This window comes from Bos indicus, chromosome 9, assembly GCF_029378745.1.
Source record: "Bos indicus isolate NIAB-ARS_2022 breed Sahiwal x Tharparkar chromosome 9, NIAB-ARS_B.indTharparkar_mat_pri_1.0, whole genome shotgun sequence".
Taxonomy (NCBI): domain Eukaryota; kingdom Metazoa; phylum Chordata; class Mammalia; order Artiodactyla; family Bovidae; genus Bos; species Bos indicus.
The window spans coordinates 69,886,122-69,904,711 of NC_091768.1; the positions used below are offsets into that span (position 1 = coordinate 69,886,122).

The 18,590-nt window shown below is 37.0% G+C and overlaps 1 protein-coding gene across 1 annotated transcript in view; it reads left to right on the top strand.

The window, feature by feature from the left end:
* The window catches only part of ENPP3 (ectonucleotide pyrophosphatase/phosphodiesterase 3), an 88,310-nt gene that overhangs the window by 58,846 nt on the left and 10,874 nt on the right, over positions 1–18,590 (top strand). Inside the window, exons 16-21 of the mRNA XM_019967443.2 lie at positions 3,726–3,792; positions 4,898–4,985; positions 6,791–6,969; positions 8,862–8,913; positions 10,605–10,759; positions 17,354–17,489. Coding sequence (XP_019823002.2) covers positions 3,726–3,792; positions 4,898–4,985; positions 6,791–6,969; positions 8,862–8,913; positions 10,605–10,759; positions 17,354–17,489 — 677 coding nt within the window. The remainder of the gene's footprint in view (positions 1–3,725; positions 3,793–4,897; positions 4,986–6,790; positions 6,970–8,861; positions 8,914–10,604; positions 10,760–17,353; positions 17,490–18,590) is intronic.

The following is an 18,590-nucleotide window of genomic DNA, read 5'->3' on the forward strand; positions in this document are numbered from 1 at the left end:
TGATTTCACACTGCGGGTACAAATGCCAGAGAATGTCAGAGAACACTTTCTGGAGGGCCTGACTTCTGCTCTGGGTTTTGAAGACTCAGGATGGGTTAGGCTACATGCTGTGACATAGGCAGGTTTGCCCAGGCAGTTGTCAATCTGAGCATTTTACAGAGACACTCAGCCCAGAAGATGAGTGAGAGGGGAAATCTAACCCTTGCTCAGCTCAACAAGCCTTGACAGGCTGTGTTTACAGGAGGAGAAGGACCCAGTTTCCTTGCTGGAAGGCACTCATCTGCTTGCCAAGCCTTGAGCACTGGCAGCTTGTGACTTCTCAGAGGTGTTTCTTTCTCTGATTGCTCAGCTCAGAGGAGTGGAGTACTTTTTTTTTTTTTTAAAAGCCAGTAGGAGCTCTGGGGCAAAGGAAGGTAGAAAGATAGTGTCAGGTTTCCAGGCAGAAGGATCAGACTCCATCAGTTCAAAGTAGATCCATATTTCTAGAGCGCCTAGTGAGTAAAGCTGACCTCTGCACAAAGGGCCTTATTTGTCATGACTAAGGAATGTGACTTTGTGAAGAAAGTAGGAGACCACTCGGAGATAGAAGGTGGCTCAAGGTGAATAGATTGGGATTTGCATTTCAGAGAGCTCACTCCAGCTGCCCTATGGAGGAGGATGGTCAAGTGAGTAGCATGGAGGCCAGTTAGAAAAGTGAAAGTGTTAGTGCTCTGTCATGTCTGACTCTTTGTGACCCCATGGACTGTAGCCCACCAGGCTCCTCTGTCCATGGAATTCTCCAGGCAAGAAAACTGGAGTGGGTAGCCATTCCCTTCTCCAGAGGATCTTCCTGACCCAGAGACCCTACCAAAGTCTCTTGCATTGCAGGCAAATGCTTTACTACCTGAGCCACCACAGGTCATAACCCATTCTTCAGCATGATGACAGCCCCAAGGGAAGCTATGGAGCCATGGGGGATGGTAAAACTAGTCACTTAGCACACTATTGGGCAAATATGTATGGTGAACTTACGACTTAGATTTTCCAGGAAGTTACTGGCTCACTTTATTCTGTCTCACATTTGTACTCATTAAAACATGTGTTTCCATTTCCAGCAGGGGTATATAGTGTTAAATACATTTGGGTGTGTGTGTGTATGTGTGTGTTATATGGAAGATTCTGAAGTTCAGAGTCAGGATAACCAGTTCAGGTCAGATCCATCATAGCACAGAACAGTGAGAACAGAAAAGAAAAGCGAAGGGAAAGTGACAGATATGGCAGAGGAAGATAGGACTTGGTAACTAATTGGGTATCAGGAGAGGTCTTGCTCAGTGTCCATCTTTGTTGTTATCCAGCTGTGGCAGAGAAATGGGGCCTTGATTTTGACTTTGTTAATTAAACACAGAGAAGAGAAAAGAGAATTTGCTCCAAGAGATTTTAGATAGTACTTGGAATTTGAGCTAAATTTTGAAAGATAAAATCACCCAAGTGCCAGCTTCCGTTTTTCCATATGTAATTTCCAGAGCCAAATTAGTGTTTGGAACACTTGAACATGAGTAATTAGGAGAACAAATTTCTAAAGTTTTCATTTGGAAAACCATAGAAAATAGAGTTTTTCAAACACTATTTTTGTCTTTTGCTTCCAAATGCAGTTTTGTAATACTAATGTTTTTCTAATGGAGTTGGATTAGGAGTTGGGACTATAAAAACAAACAAACAAAAACTAGATTTTTTTTTTTTCTGAAAACAGAAAAATAAATAAAGGATCAATTTTAGAAAATTTTATCAATGACTTGGTTCAAAAGACCTTTTCTTTCTTTCATTCATGAATACTCTAACTTGCCACACAGAATTTAAAACTGAATTCACCTCAATCAAATAGTTCCAATAATCTTAGGAAAACCAAATATTTATTCAATAAGGATAAAAATATTTTTTAAAACAAGTTTTACCTTCTACCAACAATTTTATTAGAATTAGATGACATTAATTTTAATTTTTATTTCTAATTATTAGAATTAAGATGACATAATTTTAATAGAATTAGAATTAAGATTTATTTTTTATTTTGTGATTATTTTTATTTTTTATGTAAAATGAGTGAGAATCAGTTATGAATTTTTAAAAAGTTGAGTATTTTTAAGACACTAAATTAAAGCCTGTTCTTAAGGCTACAATGTAAATAACCAAAACACTGTGTATGTGAGTGAATGTGTGTGTGTGTGTTTGCCCATGGGGTTCAGTTCAGTTCAGTTCAGTCGCTCAGTCGTGTCCGACTCTTTGCATGGGGAGAAGTCTTTTAAAGCCCAAGTTTGGATACAGTTGACATTTTCCCTTGGGGGCCTACTTTGAGGGCTTTGCAGGTGGTGCTGGTAGTAAAGAACCCACCTGCCAGTGCAGGAGACATAATGAGACCAGGGTTCAATACCTGGGTCAGGAAGATCCCCTGGAGGAGGGCACGGCAACCCACTCCAGTATTCTTGCCTGGAGAAGCTCATGGAGAGAGGAGCCTGTCAGGCTACAGTCCATAGGGTCACAGAGTCAGACATGACTAAAGCAATTCAACATGCACACTTAATTTGAACCAGTATAAAATTGTTGTTGTTCAGTCGCTAAGTTGTGTCTCTTTGCAACCCCATGGACTGCAGCTCACCAGGCTTCCCTGTCCCTCGATATCTCCCAGAGTTTACCCAAGTTCATGTCCGTTAAATCGGTGATGCCATTCATCTCATTCTTTACTGCTTTAAATAATTTAGGTTCATTTATCACTATTTTATTTTCAAGTATGAAAACTGCATATAAAATTGCTGCTGCTAAGTCACTTCAGTCGTGTCCGACTCTGTGTGACCCCGTAGACCACGGCCCACCAGGCTCCCCCATCCCTGGGATTCTCCAGGCAAGAACACTGGAGTGGGTTGCCATTTCCTTCTCCAATGCATGAAAGGGAAAAGTGAAAGTGAAGTTGCTCAGTCGTGTCCGACTCTTCCCGACCCTATGGTCTGAAGCCTACCAGGCTCCTCCATCCATGGGATTTTCCAGGCAAGAGTACTAGAGTGGGGTGCCATTGCCTTTTCCAATAAAATTGCTAATATTGCTCAATTCAAAGATTAAAATGTGAAAATGTAAGCAAAATACAAATGAATTGACTTTTAAAAGTCTTTCAAGTAATAGAACAACCTCCTATGGAAGAAAATCCCAAAAGTTAAATATAAACTCTGAATTTAAAGAATATACTGGCTTTTCCTGCTCAAATGTTATAATGAACTTACCCTGAGTTTTCTCTATCCATATTTTCATATTATTTCCCTAGGCATACCAGCCATAAAATTGATATTTCCCCCCAGTTCCAAAGATATATTTTTAAAGTACTGAAATGCTTAAAGAAATATATTAATGAAATTAATCTTAATCACACAGACATGGCTGTGTAAACACTCAAGTAAGCCTGAAGACAAATTTTATAAAAATATGTGACTTTGTTTATCTTTCTCTTAATGTTTAAGAGTCAAACATTTTTAAATTCTATTTATAGATGCTGGAATTCTCCTTCCTTCTTTCCTACCATTCTCTTTGTTCCTCTGTGGCTGTGAATTTGAGCATGAAAATAAATATGTTTACGCTATTGTTGACAGAAAATTTTACTTATATAAAAGCAGAAACCACATCAAAACCTAGAAAGCTCAGTTTGCAATAAGGTCTCATATCAAAATAGACTGATCACAGTGTAATAATATATTTTTTTATAGGAATAGAGCATATTCATACTGTGGAGGAGGCAACCATGGTTATGACAATGAGTTTAAGAGCATGGAGGTAACAACTTATTGCCTTTTTTAAAACAAATATTTATTGAGCACCTACTTTGTGGCAGACAATGTTTAGGACTCTTGAATACATTTGTGAACAACACAGATAAAGACCTCTGCCCTCGTGAAGTTTTCATTCTAACAGGTGGATATAGACAATTGGCATAACAAAGCAATATGCTTTGCTGATTATCTTGGGAAAATATATATGTGTATATTTGTATTCTTGTCACCTGAAAATAATGGCTTACCCATGTTTGATTCTGTTCTCCTAGTTATTTATATTCTAAAACAATTAGATCTGTTAGACATAATGTAATTAAGTTACCTTTAATTAGAGCAGGAAATGGCAACCCATTTCCATATTCTTGCCTGGAGAATCCCATGGACAGAGGAGCCTGGCAGGCTACAATCCACGGGGTCACAAAGAGTTGGACATGACTGAGTGACTAACACACAAAATCAGCTAAACATAAATAAAAATATTTAGGTCTCTTTATCCTAAAAGTAAATGAGAGATGTATTTGAGAAATCAGTGAGCAAATATAAGTTGTACAAAAATTCAGTGCTTAGAAATTTCAACATTTTTTGTCATGTAGTAGTAATATATATGAATGATGATATGAAAGGAGTATAAAAGAATATATGATTTGGTGATAAATTTCTAATTTCTATCATCCAGATATTGTAGAACTGTGCTGGCATTAATTGTCCACTAATACTTGTATTATCCTGGTTTGTTGACATAGGAGATGCTATGGAAGTAGGTGGATTTAGAAATAAACACAGTATAGATTATACTTGATTGCACTTAGTACAATATCATAGGTAGAAATGATGCAAAAATCATTTTCAAATCTGGAAAGCAGCCAATATTTATCACAACTATAAATAGAATATTGAAAAATTGTGATCACTCCATTGTACACCTGTAACTTATATAATATTGTACAGCAACTATACTTCAATAATAAAAAAACATACAGCAAAAAAAAAGTATGGAAAGCATTCCTTACAGAGCAATAAGATATGAATAGAAGAGTTGTTAAATCATATCTCTTGTCTGTTTTTGAGTTTACATGGCATTTAATAACTGGACTTTTAATGCCTAGGCTATCTTTTTGGCACATGGACCCAGTTTTAAACAGAAGACTGAAGTTGAACCATTTGACAATATTGAAGTCTATAACCTATTATGTGGTAAGTATATCTATATAAATTCAATAATCAAATATGAATTGAGTTTCAAAAATATGAATTTTGAAGTTGGTGATATGCTGATATCACTTCTAGGTGATATCCTAGAAGTAGATGCTCTGCCTTAAGAAGACAGAAAGTAGAAAAAGACGAGGGAGAAATATTTATTAATCAGAATTATTCAGCTATAAGTGTGAGGTTTTTTTAAGTAATGATAAACACTAGACCTTGGGAGTGGAGAAGGAAATGGCAACCCGCTCCGGTATTCTTGCCTGGAGAATCCCATGGACAGAGGAGCCTGGCGGGCTACAGTCCATGAGGTCACAAGAGTCAGACACGATTGAGTGGCTAAACAACAACAGACCTTGGGAGACCAACTTTTCTGTTAGTTACTATATGAAAATTTGATAGAGATTAGATAAATAAAATTACACTTCGAACTTCTCAAAACAGAAATAGCACACCTAAAAACAGAAGTATTTTCTTGTGATTACAGACAGAAAGCTTCTGGAATAAAAGGAGGTAAAAAAAAGTCCTGGTGGATCAGCACTTATTACACTCAATGTTAAAAACCTTAAAGAACTAGAGTTTGGGGAATCTAACCCACCTTCCTGCTGGTATGCTTACCTCAGACCACGCACCACTTAGCAAGACAATGAACAAGCTGCAATTTCACCTTTCACTTTAGGAATTCGTTAACAAATTTGCTCCCAATTGTCACTCTTATTAATCTTGCCACTGGCTTGTGGTAATTGAATGTGACTTAGATACCAAAGACTATCCATTTAAAAAGAATGTGTTGTAGCCTTAACAACTTAAAGTCTTGGTTCCCAAGGCTGAGTTTGTGGTCAGGGCTGCTGGCCCTTTTTAGGGAGGGTTTAAAAGGAAAAAGAGAGGATGGCAGTTCTAGGAGAGATCTCTTTGGGGGCCTCAGCAGGAGCCATGTACAAGGGTATGTTGGTGCAAGATTTGTATGTTCTGTTTTTATAGGGAAAATTATTTTAAGCAGAGTTCACCAGTTTATTACTTTAAAAGTATCTGTACTTAGAGAACTTTCCTATAACTAAGTAAATATACTATAAGTAATATTATAAATTATTTAACTTCTTTAAACTTGTTTTTACTGAAAGGGTGGCTCAGAAGTTAAGGAATCCGCCTGCAATGAAGATTCAATCTGGGTTCAATCCCTGGGTCAGGAACATCCCCTGGAGAAGGAAATGGCAACTCACTCCAATATTCTTGCCTGGAGAATCTCATGGACAGAGGAGCCTGATGGGCTGCCGTCCATGGGGTCGCAAAGAGTTGGACCCAACTGAGCGACTAAGCACACAAAATTGTTCTTACTGAAAGTATAGCTTTTTATGCTGCTGCTGCTGCTGCTGCTAAGTTGCTTCAGTCGTGTCCGACTCTGTGCGACCCCATAGATGGCAGCCCACCAGGCTCCCCCGTCCCTGGGATTCTCCAGGCAAGAGTACTGGAGTGGGGTGCCATTGCCTTCTCAGAGCTTTTTATGCTAGAAAACCATGATATGCTTAAGGCATAAAGTGACCATTTAAGCAAAGATACTTTTCTCTGGAGGAACAGAAACAGTTAATGAATATTCCTGTGGCTCATTTAGAGCAACTGCTTCTATTTTCTAGAAAGACGAGGTAGGTAAATTGAGAAGGAAAGGGAAAGCTGGTAAACCAAATGGCATATACAGCAGAATTTATTAAAGAAATAAATAGCAGGTGTTTGCTTTCTATCATCTTCTGCATAGATGTTGCTGCCTTCTAATTTAAAACTCCTTTAATTTACTTTTTAAACAGATCTGCTACACATTCAACCAGCACCAAACAACGGTACCCATGGTAGTTTAAACCATCTTCTGAAGGTCCCTTTTTATGAACCATCCCATGCAGAGGAATTGTCAAAGTTTTCTGTTTGTGGCTTTACTGTTCCATTGCCCACAGATACTCTAGGATGTTCATGCTCCAGACTACAAACTGTAAGTAATAACTTTATGGATCCATAAGAGTGTAAAGGGCAAGCTCATCTATAACCAGGGTAGCTAACAACCAGGTTTCTAATTTAGCTCAGATATTTACTAAATGAGTATGTGGTTTCTCTGAACTTTATCTGGAAATAAGAACTACATTGCAAGATTAAGTTTTTGAGTATGTTTTGTAAACTGGAAAGCACTATTTGGCAATTGTTACTCCATGGTGGGCTATCTATCCCTGATCATTCGAAACAGTGGAATCCTGGGGCTCTCTTTGATTTCCCTCATAAACTACCTCTCCTAAAGCTTAAGAATCATATGGTCAAACTTGGTTATTTCAGAACAATAATATCTAGAGGGGCCAAGGACTGAAATCTAGCATCAGACACACCCACTAGAATAGGTGGTATGTCATCTGATCAGCAGGAAGTCTAGCGTTTTCAGTGGGAGGTATTTGATCAATGCTTGGACACTGGTTGACAGTCAGCACTGGGAAGGTCTTTTTAGAGGTTAAGTGCCAAAGTTAGTTCAGGAGTAGGATTTCAGATTCCTTGAGACCCCCATCAAGGTGAGATTCCAGTGCTAAGAGGGGTCTCCCAAAGGCTAGCAATCAGAACAGGAACTCAAAATACAAGGAGAAAACCCCTACACCTCTGTAGGAATTGGAGCACATGGGTGGGACTGGGATTTCAGAATGGAACTGGAGTGCAGTTACCAGGAGTCTATCAAGCTCAAACTAATGTCAAGGTACACTTGATGCCAAGTTCCAAGGGTGGTTGTAAAGCTAAGTAATCAGTTGCTGCCTCAGGGAAGAATTGTTTCTTACATTCAGGGGACAGGGAAGACTTTCCATTCTCTAATCCTCAAAATAACATTATATCACAGAAATAAAGGCATAAATAAATTACCAACCAAAAATGATTTAAAGGGACAAAAATCTAAGCTTCCTGCAAAAAATCTAATCTACACTGAAGATCAGAGTAGGGGTGTGGGTTTCCTACTGCTCCAGATAACCTCAGTAGAACTACTATTTAAAGTAATGATAATAAATGCTATGAAGCAGGTGTTTTATTCCCCTCTTTAGAAATAAAGAGGGCTCTGAAAAGTTAGGTGAATTGTCCAATGTCACAGAAGCTCAGTCTATCTGACTGGAAAACACAAGTTCTCTGTAAGGAAGGTCCCTTCCTGCTCAAAGTGTGGTCCCAGGATCAACATCTGCTTCACTTGCAAGCTGATTGGAGATTCAGAATCTCAGGCCCTACTGAGCTCAGGTGTACACCGAACCAAAATTTGCATTGAAGCAAGACCCTCAAGGGAGTTGCATGCACATATATTAAAACCTAAGAAGCCCTGGGATGTTGTCATCCCAGCTTAGTAGTTGATTCCAGTCATAGTCAAAATGATCAGCCTTATCAATTTTTTCTTTGCAACTTCCCACACAAAAAATATATTCTTGCAAGTAGTAATATCTCCGTATCTTTAAGTTAGTGAAAGAACTGGAATTTAAACTCAAGTTGCTGCTGCTGCTGCTAAGTCACTTCAGTCATGTCCAACTCTGTGCAACCCCACAGATGGCAGCCCACCAGGCTCCCCCGTCCCTGGGATTCTCCAGGCAAGAACACTGGAGTGGGTTGCCATTTCCTTCTCCAATGCTTGAAAGTGAAAAGTGAAAGTGAAGGCGCTCAGTCGTGTCCGAGTTTTAGCGACCCCATGGACTGCAGCCTACCAGGCTCCTCCATCCATGGGACTTTCCAGGCAAGAGTACTGGAGTGGGGTTTGACTTTTTTGTTCAGTAGTAAAACATTTATGCGATTACTACAGAAAGAGTCTTGATACCTTGTAAAACATATGTTGTTACTTTGATTCACTTCTTCCCCATCTCCCACATTATCTTGCAGAATTCTGACCTTGAACGTGTGAATCAAATGCTAGATCTCACCCAAGATGAAAGTAAGTCAGTGGAAACTATATTAAATCTTTGTTGTTTAGCCCTAACAAAACACCATGCTGTCTTTTTGGGCTTCTCTGAAATAAGCTTACAGTCTCTTTTGACCGTGAAGATTTCATTGTCAGTACACAGGAGGGAAAAATGCCACAAATCTAATCACAGCATCACAAGCATGCAGTAGTTACACTGGTTCCAAGGATGGGACAGCCTCCTTGAAATGGCTGTGCATCACCTACAGTCCTCTATTCACTTTTTTAGATGGGAAAAGACAGATTGCCTGGCTTTAAGTCCTGTGTCTACGGCTTGCCAGCTGTGTAACCTGGGCCAGATTACTTAACCTCTCTGTATCTCAGACTTCTCATCTATAAAAATAGTACTCATCTCATGTAACTGTAAGATTAAAAAAGCGGATGAGTAGAAAGAATTTAGAAGTGTCTGGTCTGAAGTAATGTAATTATTAACTGTTATCCCTTTTATTTTTTACTTAAAAAATTTTTTAATTGTGATATAATTGATATATAACATTATAGTAGTTTCAGGTATACAATATAATGATTTGATATTTGTATTTATTGTGAAATGACCATCACAATAAGTCTATTTAACATCTGTCCCCATACACAGTTATAATTGTTTTTCGTGTAATGAGGGTTTTAAAAGATTGCTTTCAGTCAGTTTCAAATGCGAAATACTGTATTATTAACTATTATCAACATGTTATCTTTTAAGTATTCTTGTACCAAACTCTCTAAGCCTGTTTTTGTCATTTGTAAAATGGAAATAGCTATTTTTAGACCTGTTACGAAGATTAAATGAGTTAACATATGTTTGTACTTAGAACAGTGCTTTTCACACAGTAAAAGTTCAGTAAATATGTTGGCTATTTTGATGATCTTCTTATAATCTACTGTTATTCCATGGCATAAATACTTTGCAGGATTTTTAGCCATCAGTGCTTGATGAAATCTAGATTATAATGGCAAACAAAAAAGAATAAATACATTAGGACATACTTTTAATAAAATTCCAATTTCTTTCCTAGGACAATAAGTACAGTAATTAATCTTTGTTATAAGTATGTGCTTTTAAGGCTTTATCTCTTCAAATATGTCTTGTGAACTGTAAGCTGTTTAGCTAAGTAATTTATCTAAGCCTTAGTTTCATAATTTGTAGAATGGAATAATAACACCTACCTCATTGGGTTGTTGTTAGATGCAAAGAGGTTAAATAAGTAAAAGAGTTACCAGCTGCTGCTGCTAAGTCACTTCAGTTGTGTCTGACTCTGTGCGACCCCATAGACGGAAGCCCACCAGGCTCCCCCATCCCTGGGATTCTCCAGGCAAGAATACTGGAGTGGGTTGCCATTTCCTTATCCAATGCATGAAAGTGAAAAGTGAGAGTGAAGTCACTTAGTCATGTCCAGAGTACCTGGAAAATAGTAATCCATCAGAGATAGGTGGTTTGTATGCATAGACCCCATAGACAGGCTCCTCTGCCCGTGGAATTCTCCAGGCAACAATTATTTACTGCATTGGGTTGCCATTCCCTTCTCCTGGGTATCTTCGATATTGAACCTGGGTTTCCTGCATTGCAGGCAGATTCTTCACCATCTAAGCCAAGAGCTCAGAGCCAGGCTGTGCAATAGAAACATTTGCTAATTTCACATTTTTATTTTATGTTATTTTTATTTTAGTAACAGCAACAGAGAAACTAAATTTGCCATTTGGGAGGCCCAGGCTTATACAGAAGAACAAGGAGCCCTGTCTCCTTTATCACAGGGAATATGTCAGTGGATTTGACAAAACTCTCAGGATGCCGCTTTGGAGCTCATATACGGTCCCTAAACCAGTAAGTCCTTGTGTCCGTTGGTCCACAGAGGCTGGAAAGAAATTGTAGTTTGTTTGGTTTTTCTTTCAGAGTGATACTATTTTTTAATTTATTTTTTATATTGGACTATAATTGCTTTACAACGTTGTGTTAGTTTCTGCTGTACCACAATGTGAATCAGCCATATGTGTACATACATCCCTTGCTTCTTGAACCTCCCGCCCAGCCCCCACATCCCACCCTTCTCGTTCATCAGAGAGCACTGGGCTGAGCTTCCTGTCTAGTTGAGCTTCCAACTAGCTGCCTGTTTTACACATGGTAGTGTATATGTGTCAGTGCTACCTTCTCAATTCATGCCACCCTCTCCTTCCCCTGCTGGGTCCACAAGCCTGTTCTCTACATCTGCGTCTCTCTCTATCCCTGCCCTGCAAACAGGTTCTTCAGTTTCATTCTTCTAGATTCCACATATGTGTTAAGATATGATATTCGTTTTTCTCTTTCTAACTTACTTTACTGTGTTTGACAGACTCTAGTTTCATCCACATCACTACAAATGACCCAATTTGTAGTTCTTTGACATTTTAAATGCTGGATTTTGATTTCCAGCAGAGAGACCTAAAGGAGTCCCCTGGGCCTGTGACTTGTAAGACAGTGTCCCAGGTTTTACTTACAAGTTCTTGCAGGTGCTACATGAGTGCAAAAGAGGGATACTTGGTGTTTTGCTTGAAGAAAGCAGAGTGTTTACAGGCCAGTTGGCCAACTGGTATGGCAGACAGAAAAAAGATTTCAAAGAAAAGCAACAGGAAGTACAGAGGCACACGTTTCACTTGGTATTTCCCAAGTATTGGTGGGTGTGCCTAAGAGGTGATGGTAATTTATTTATAAAAGGTTTTGTTATTTATTTGATGACTTTAAAATACTATACTATCTGTTGTATACCTGGGTAGGTACAATAAACATAATGTGATTAAGAGGTAATTTTCTCCTATAGGGTTTAGCACTCTAAGAAGTCAGGCTAGAGTTATATGAATATAATAGGAGTCAGACCTCTCCAGATTGAAGTTGAGAATCCAATGGTTTAAATCCTCTTTTCTTTTTTACTATTTGGCAAACTCCTTTTCAATTAATGTCACTGGGACAATTGGCTTCCATAAGAAAAAAAAAAATCTCAGCTCCTTACTTGACATCATATACAAAATTAAATTACTGGTGAAATTCTAGACCCAGATGTGAACAGCAAACCCATATTTTCTCTTGTGTATATGTCTATGGCCTTAGGATAAGGAAGGAATTCGTAGTACATAGAATAACAACAAAAACTAAAATAATTCAAAGGAAATTGATTAATTTACATTAATGTGTGGCAAAAAACTAAGTTATGGATGGATTTGCATTGCATATAAGAAACAAATGATGACCATAACAGGAGAAGGAAATGGCAACCACTCCAGTATTCTTGCCTAGGAAATCCCATGGACAGAGGAGCCTGGCAGGCTACAGTCCATGGGGTCACAAACAGTTGGACCTAACTTAGTGACTAAACCACCACCATAAGAAATAAGTGATGAGTATACAGAATAGTAATTAGGATCCAGAACAGGCAGTAAATTTCTGCCAATAAACAAGAGAATCACAAGCATTGTACTTAATAAATGGGCAAAAGATATGGACCAAGCAATTGAACTTCATTAACAATTAGGAAAAAATAAATAAAAGCAAAAATCAGTCTGCCAAAAATTAACCCAAGCACTCATTCATGGCAGAAATGGTTTTATTTAAAGCATTCCCCAGGACCATACAGCTGCCCAGTAAATGTTTACTGAGTGAATACACTGGATAAATTAATCCCAACCATTATTTTTAAAGAGCTAAAGAGAAAGCAGTATTTCCAACCAGACTCCCAACCAGAAAGATAAATAATCAGGAAGCTATTTTTGTAGAGAAAATTGGTATTTTAGATACAAAGACTCTGATGACAAACCCCTACTATTACTGTTCTTGCTAAGGGTTCAGATATTCCATCTCTTTTTATGGAAAGGAAGCGATTGGTGGTATCCAGTTTATTTACTCTTCTTGTTCCAATTCAAGATTTTTGGAGAAAAATAAGCATATTTTCCCACAACTAATTAAGGCTTTATGTGTCCTCAACGCCAACTCTCCTGCTGACAATGGTTTAATTGTGGCCAGTGGTAGACAAGCACTCATGTTGTTTTCCAATATGGGCAAATATTTCACAAAGTTGCCTGAGTTCATATGTATGGTTAATGGTGACATCAATTTCTTAATAGGCACAGTGTTCATTTATTTGTGATTTTCATACAGTGAACATACTGTGAAGCATATTATGAAACAAATATGAAGTTATTCATTCCTTAAAATAATTTCTGTTGTTTTTGATTTTGAGAGGGGCAATATGTTCATGGCCAGTTTTATTAGTCAGTTTTCTTTTGAAAAATCTAGGTACCTGGGATTATGTGGTGGTAAGGAGAATGTTTATGTTTCTAATACTTTCCCCTGCTGTCTTGCATTCCTGAATTTATATGAGCTTTAGCGAAAACCAGAGGCAGAGAGATTTTAAGTGGGCTCAGACTAGGAGTTCAGTACAATTCTTTTTTTGTTATTGTTTTAAAACGAGCGTCTTTGTTACCCAAAGTTCCTGTCCTTTCACTGGTACCACAGAACTTCTTGTGTATTTCTCCCTCCATGTGACAGGATGGAATTCTAGCAATTTTCTGCTTTCTAATTCAGAAATTACTCTGTTAGTATGTTGTGGTTCAAGATAATTACATACAAGGATGTTTTGAGATTCACATAAAAAATGTTGTAAATCAGCTCTGTGTTTTAAAAATCAGACTTTAAATAAGCACTTTTTGGAGCGTGGACCCAATTGGCTTGTGTTTTTAAGTTTTATGGAGCTTTTGTTTTTCTGTGGCTTTGGTGGGTTTTCTAATTGTTATTATTATCTCAGAAGAGTTTTGGGGAAGTAGTTGTGATTTGAAATCAAGGTCCTAGAGCAATTGTTTCAAAACTGTTAAGGTTGCTCAGACTGTATAAGGATTTTGCTTCTGTGCTTCCTCAGCAGGAAGATGTAAAGTGTTTGTTTTTCTTTGTTGCTAGGTAGAAAATTTAAAATAATAGCAAGAATTACAATTATTATTTAGCATATAGAATTCAGAAATTGAATATGAAGTCAAAAGGCTTTTTTAGAGAAGAAAATCTAGCACAGTTTGAAAGATATCTTCCCCTGCCTATATATAGGGTAAAGGAGATATATATATATATATATATATATACACACACACATATACATATATATATATATACATATACACACATACATGTGTATACATATGTATATATTTCCAATGATGGAATTTTTACAAAGCCTTTTTTGTTTCTAAAGCTTGTTAGCACTGATATTATAAATTGTGACCCAAATATGTTGTGAGTCTTTAAAAACTAGGGACATTGTTGTGTATTGCAAAAGATTTTTTTTGAACTGTAATAACTATTTTTCCCTATAGAAAAAAAAAAAACACGACCAGAAAAATAATTTTAAAATGTGTATAATTGTTATTCTTACCATAAAGCAAGACAGCAGTTCTTCCATCTTCCTAAAATATGTTTTAGCTTTGACATTCAGCCTACAGATAAGGAGAGTTTATAATTTCAATAAAAATAATTTTATCCCTTTTTAAGTTCTGCTTTGTATTCATGCCCGACTAGAAATGAAAGTATCTTACTTTCCTGTCTGTGTTCATCATCTACTTCCCTTGAAGAATTTTGAGAGCTAAAGAGTTCAGATTTCATCTCAGTGTCTGAGTTCTATTTATTGTTTTCCTGACTTTCTATCCTCTGACTTAAAAAAACTCTAAGGAACTCAGAAAAGGTGGCAGGATGAAACATCAACTCACAATATCCTGGGTGTCTATATGGTTTACTGGTTTAGCTGTAAGTCTCCCTGGTTCTCTCACTTTGTAACATCTTTTTTTTGACCATACCTAGTGGCATGCAGAACTTCCCTGACCAGAAATTGAACCTCTGCCCCCTGCAATGGAAGCATGAAGTCTTAACCATTGAACCACCAGGGAAGTCCCTACATCTTTATGTGCCCCTTTCTACCAAGTAAAGAAAACTGGTCATTCAGAATTGTTCATTATATGTTTTTGAAAGAATATGAACAAATGCTTTTAGCATTCTAGTATCCATCACCAGAAGGACAATGAAATAAATGGTGAGAGTGGATATACTGTATCTAAAACAAATACCTTCATATTTCTTAATCTGCTCCTTGTATTGGTGGTTATATCACTGAGGAGCTTCCTAATAAAGGAAGAAATATATTTGAGGCTTCATCTCAAATGTGCATCTCAAAATGTTTTTATTCTAAATAATATGCATAATTATGGAATAGCTTTAGAATTTTAGAAATATGTTTTCTTCAAAATTAATAAGATATTAGACTTCTAATGTTTTTATATGCTTCTCCCTTTCTTCTATCTCTTGTTTTTAATTCACTTTTTGAGAAATAGCTGCAATTTCATTTTCTAGAGCTTACTGAAAATTTTATTTCTGCTGTCATATTTTTAAATCCCAAGAGCTCTTTCTGTTATCTCTTTCCTTTTAAAATGCTTTCTGCTCTTTCTTTATGATAACATATATACACTCATCTATCTAAGAAGAGAGTTTTCTTCTACTCTCAGCATTGTCTGTTTTTCTTCTTGGTTTCTCTTCCCAACCCCATTGAATATATCTGATTGTCCTTGGCTGTCAGCTCACATTTTAATGGTGAGACACCAAGCTACAGGGCTGGGGCTTGCCAGCTGATAGGCTTCATTATAGATTAATTAGAAGGACCAGACATCTTGTTGGAGACTCTCAATTGTATCTAACTTTATTTTCAGGCTGGTTTGTTTTCCAAAGAAAGGACACTTCTAATCTGAATCAACATATACAGGGATGATGAGACTGGAGGGAATCTTACCGTTCAGTACATAGATTTTTAAATTTAATTCCATTGCTGTGTAGGTGTGCTTTGGCCTGGTTGTCCTTCTGGTTCAACCTCTCCAGTGAGCAAACATTCTGTCTGGCCTCTTTTACAGACTTTCAATCTATCCTCTTCTTTCCAAATTTACACACATCCCCTGTCGTTAGGAGACTCCCAAGCTCTACGCTTCTGGTGTTCTACAGTAAGAATCAGCTTCTTTGGGCTTTCCCCAACCACAGGCTCTTGGTTTTCAATGTTCACTGGTTTACCAAGTCAAGGTTACAGTAGTAAACAAATATGTTTCTTTAACTTCCTGTTTCTGAAAAGATTTTATCACCTCTTATGTGTCTTTATCATTACTGTTCTTTTAGTAGGATTTCAGAAGGAAGCAAAGATAAATGTTTGTGTACAATCGAGTTGAGAAATTACTCAGCTTCTGTATGGTTTTTTCCAACTGGAGTACTGCAGTATGTTCTCCACCTGTCCTTCCCCTCATCATCTCCTATCTGCTCTATATCTCATCTTGGGGATAGCACACAGTGTAACTTGCCTTTTCCTTTGTTAACTGATCTTGTGCATTTTATTTATTTCCCCCCAACTTTATTGAGATATAATTGACATATAACATTGTGTAAGTTTACAATGTGTACAATGTGATGATTTGATATATGCCTATATTATAAAATAATCACCACATATGTTTTAGAGGTAGTAGTGATTTAGTCACTGAGTTGTGTCCACCTCTTGCAACCCCCTCGTTAGACACCATAGCTAATTTTTGCTTTTAACACAATATAGTGAATAGAGGAAGAGCATTCTAATTTAATTTAATCTTCTCTTTTATAAATTGCAAAATAATTAAAAAAAAATAAGTATGCAGTGGGCAATAGAGAGCTTATGAATAAAAATCTCTGAAAAATTTAAATGAATAGCAAAATGTTTATATACTCATAATTTTTTGCTAATAAAAATATGATTATATAATACTATATCACCTTAAGTACTTAGGTGGCACATTTAGAGGATACCTGCTAGTAAATAAATTATTGTGTTATTCTCTAAATAAAGTTGCAAAGAAAATTTAAAAAAATTCTTATATTTCATAATCAATAAAGCATAGCTACAAATTTATTAAAGTTCCCAATTAAGTAAATTCATACAACTATAGCTTCTTTAAGTTAATCTTAGGTTAACTAGAAGTTCTTGTTCAATTGAAGAATACTATTCTTAATTCTATCTATATTTTTAAAATAAATTGTTTATATTTATTTTAAATTTTTAATTGCAAGCACAATATAAATTACCACCTAAAAGTTAGATCCCAAAAAGGATTTGGATTTTTAGCAGTAGCTCTCATTACTTCTCTGTACTCAGTTCAGGTTTTATTCTGCAAATAATCCTTTCCAAAGTGTATTTGATTTGCCCTCCCTGTGTCCCTAACCAGAAGGGAACCACAGAAGAAAACATTGCTGAAGACATCCATTTCCATCGCTTGCGTAGACCTGATTCACTAAGAAAATAGGAAAAGGTTAAATGAAAAACATTCTAGGGAAGTTACAAACCATATAAGGGGATGGGTGAGCCACACGTGGGCGTCATTTTTTTTCTTCTCTTCTCTCTTTCAACAGGGAGACACATCGCCTCTTCCTCCCACTGTCCCAGACTGTCTGCGGGCTGATGTCAGGGTGGCTCCTTCTGAGAGCCAGAATTGTTCCTTCTCTTTAGCAGACAAGAATATCACCCACGGCTTCCTCTATCCTCCTGGTTTGTATAACTCTTTTTTAGAGCAGCAGCTTAGAAAGCCCTCATCAGCTGGATGTGGGCATGTGCCTTAAACATATGCTCCCCACCAAAACTACCTGCTTGGGCTAAACTAGCTGCCCAGGAGGCTTCCAGTGGTTGTGGGTCAGCCTGGAGCTATAATAAAAACTAATAAATTTTGCAGTGGGAACCACACATCAGCTCTGATCTGGCCCAGATGTTCAGAGAGTTCGGCAGGTTTAAGTTTAATTTTAAAACTGAAGTCTCTTTGGAGAAGGACACAAGCATCTATAAAAACAATTTTTTCTCCTGATGACTGGCCAAGCTAAGGCTTGCATGGAGAATGCAGCTGTGCGTATGAAGACAAATTAGCCTGGAATTTGGGCCTTTTGCTCACGCTGTATACCCAACAGCTTTAAACTGTGGATTAAGCAGCTGAATGAACTTGAAATATTTTTTCAGAAAGCTTTTCTCTTGGGAACATGCAAAAGCTAGTGTGATTTTTATAAAACTCAAATCTCTTCTCTGTTCAGCAAGGGTTGTCATTTCCTTAATTTACTCAAGAGATTTTCAACAATTTTAACTTCTGGGAAAGGGTTTTCTCCAGATATTTGGCTTCGGTTTTCTGGAAGCCATAACCAAAGAGGTTACTTTAGAGATTTATAATTCAGAGATTCTGAAGCTTACAGTGGAGGAGAAAAGGCTCAATGAAAGCAAGTATCACATTGATGTAAAATTCCTAGCAGAAGTAGGATAATAAACTGATGTATCTTACTACAATCTCTAGAGACAATTAGAGCTTCATCAAATGTATGTAAACCCTAGGACAAATCTTAAATAGTTGCAACATTTGATCAACAAAAATTTTTAAATTCAGCCTTAAAATAGTGTCTGTTAAGCCTTAAGATACTGGTTGATTTATAAATGTTTGCCTTGATAAGGAAATAAAATTAAAAGCTAAACAGCTTGTCTCAAAAAATATTAAGGCTAGAATGAAACTCCCTTCTAATTTTCCATTACAAATTCTGTTAGCAGTTCCATTCTGGGCAAATTCTTATTTTTCTCTGAAAAGAAGATAATGTTTATTGACTTTCCAACTTTCAG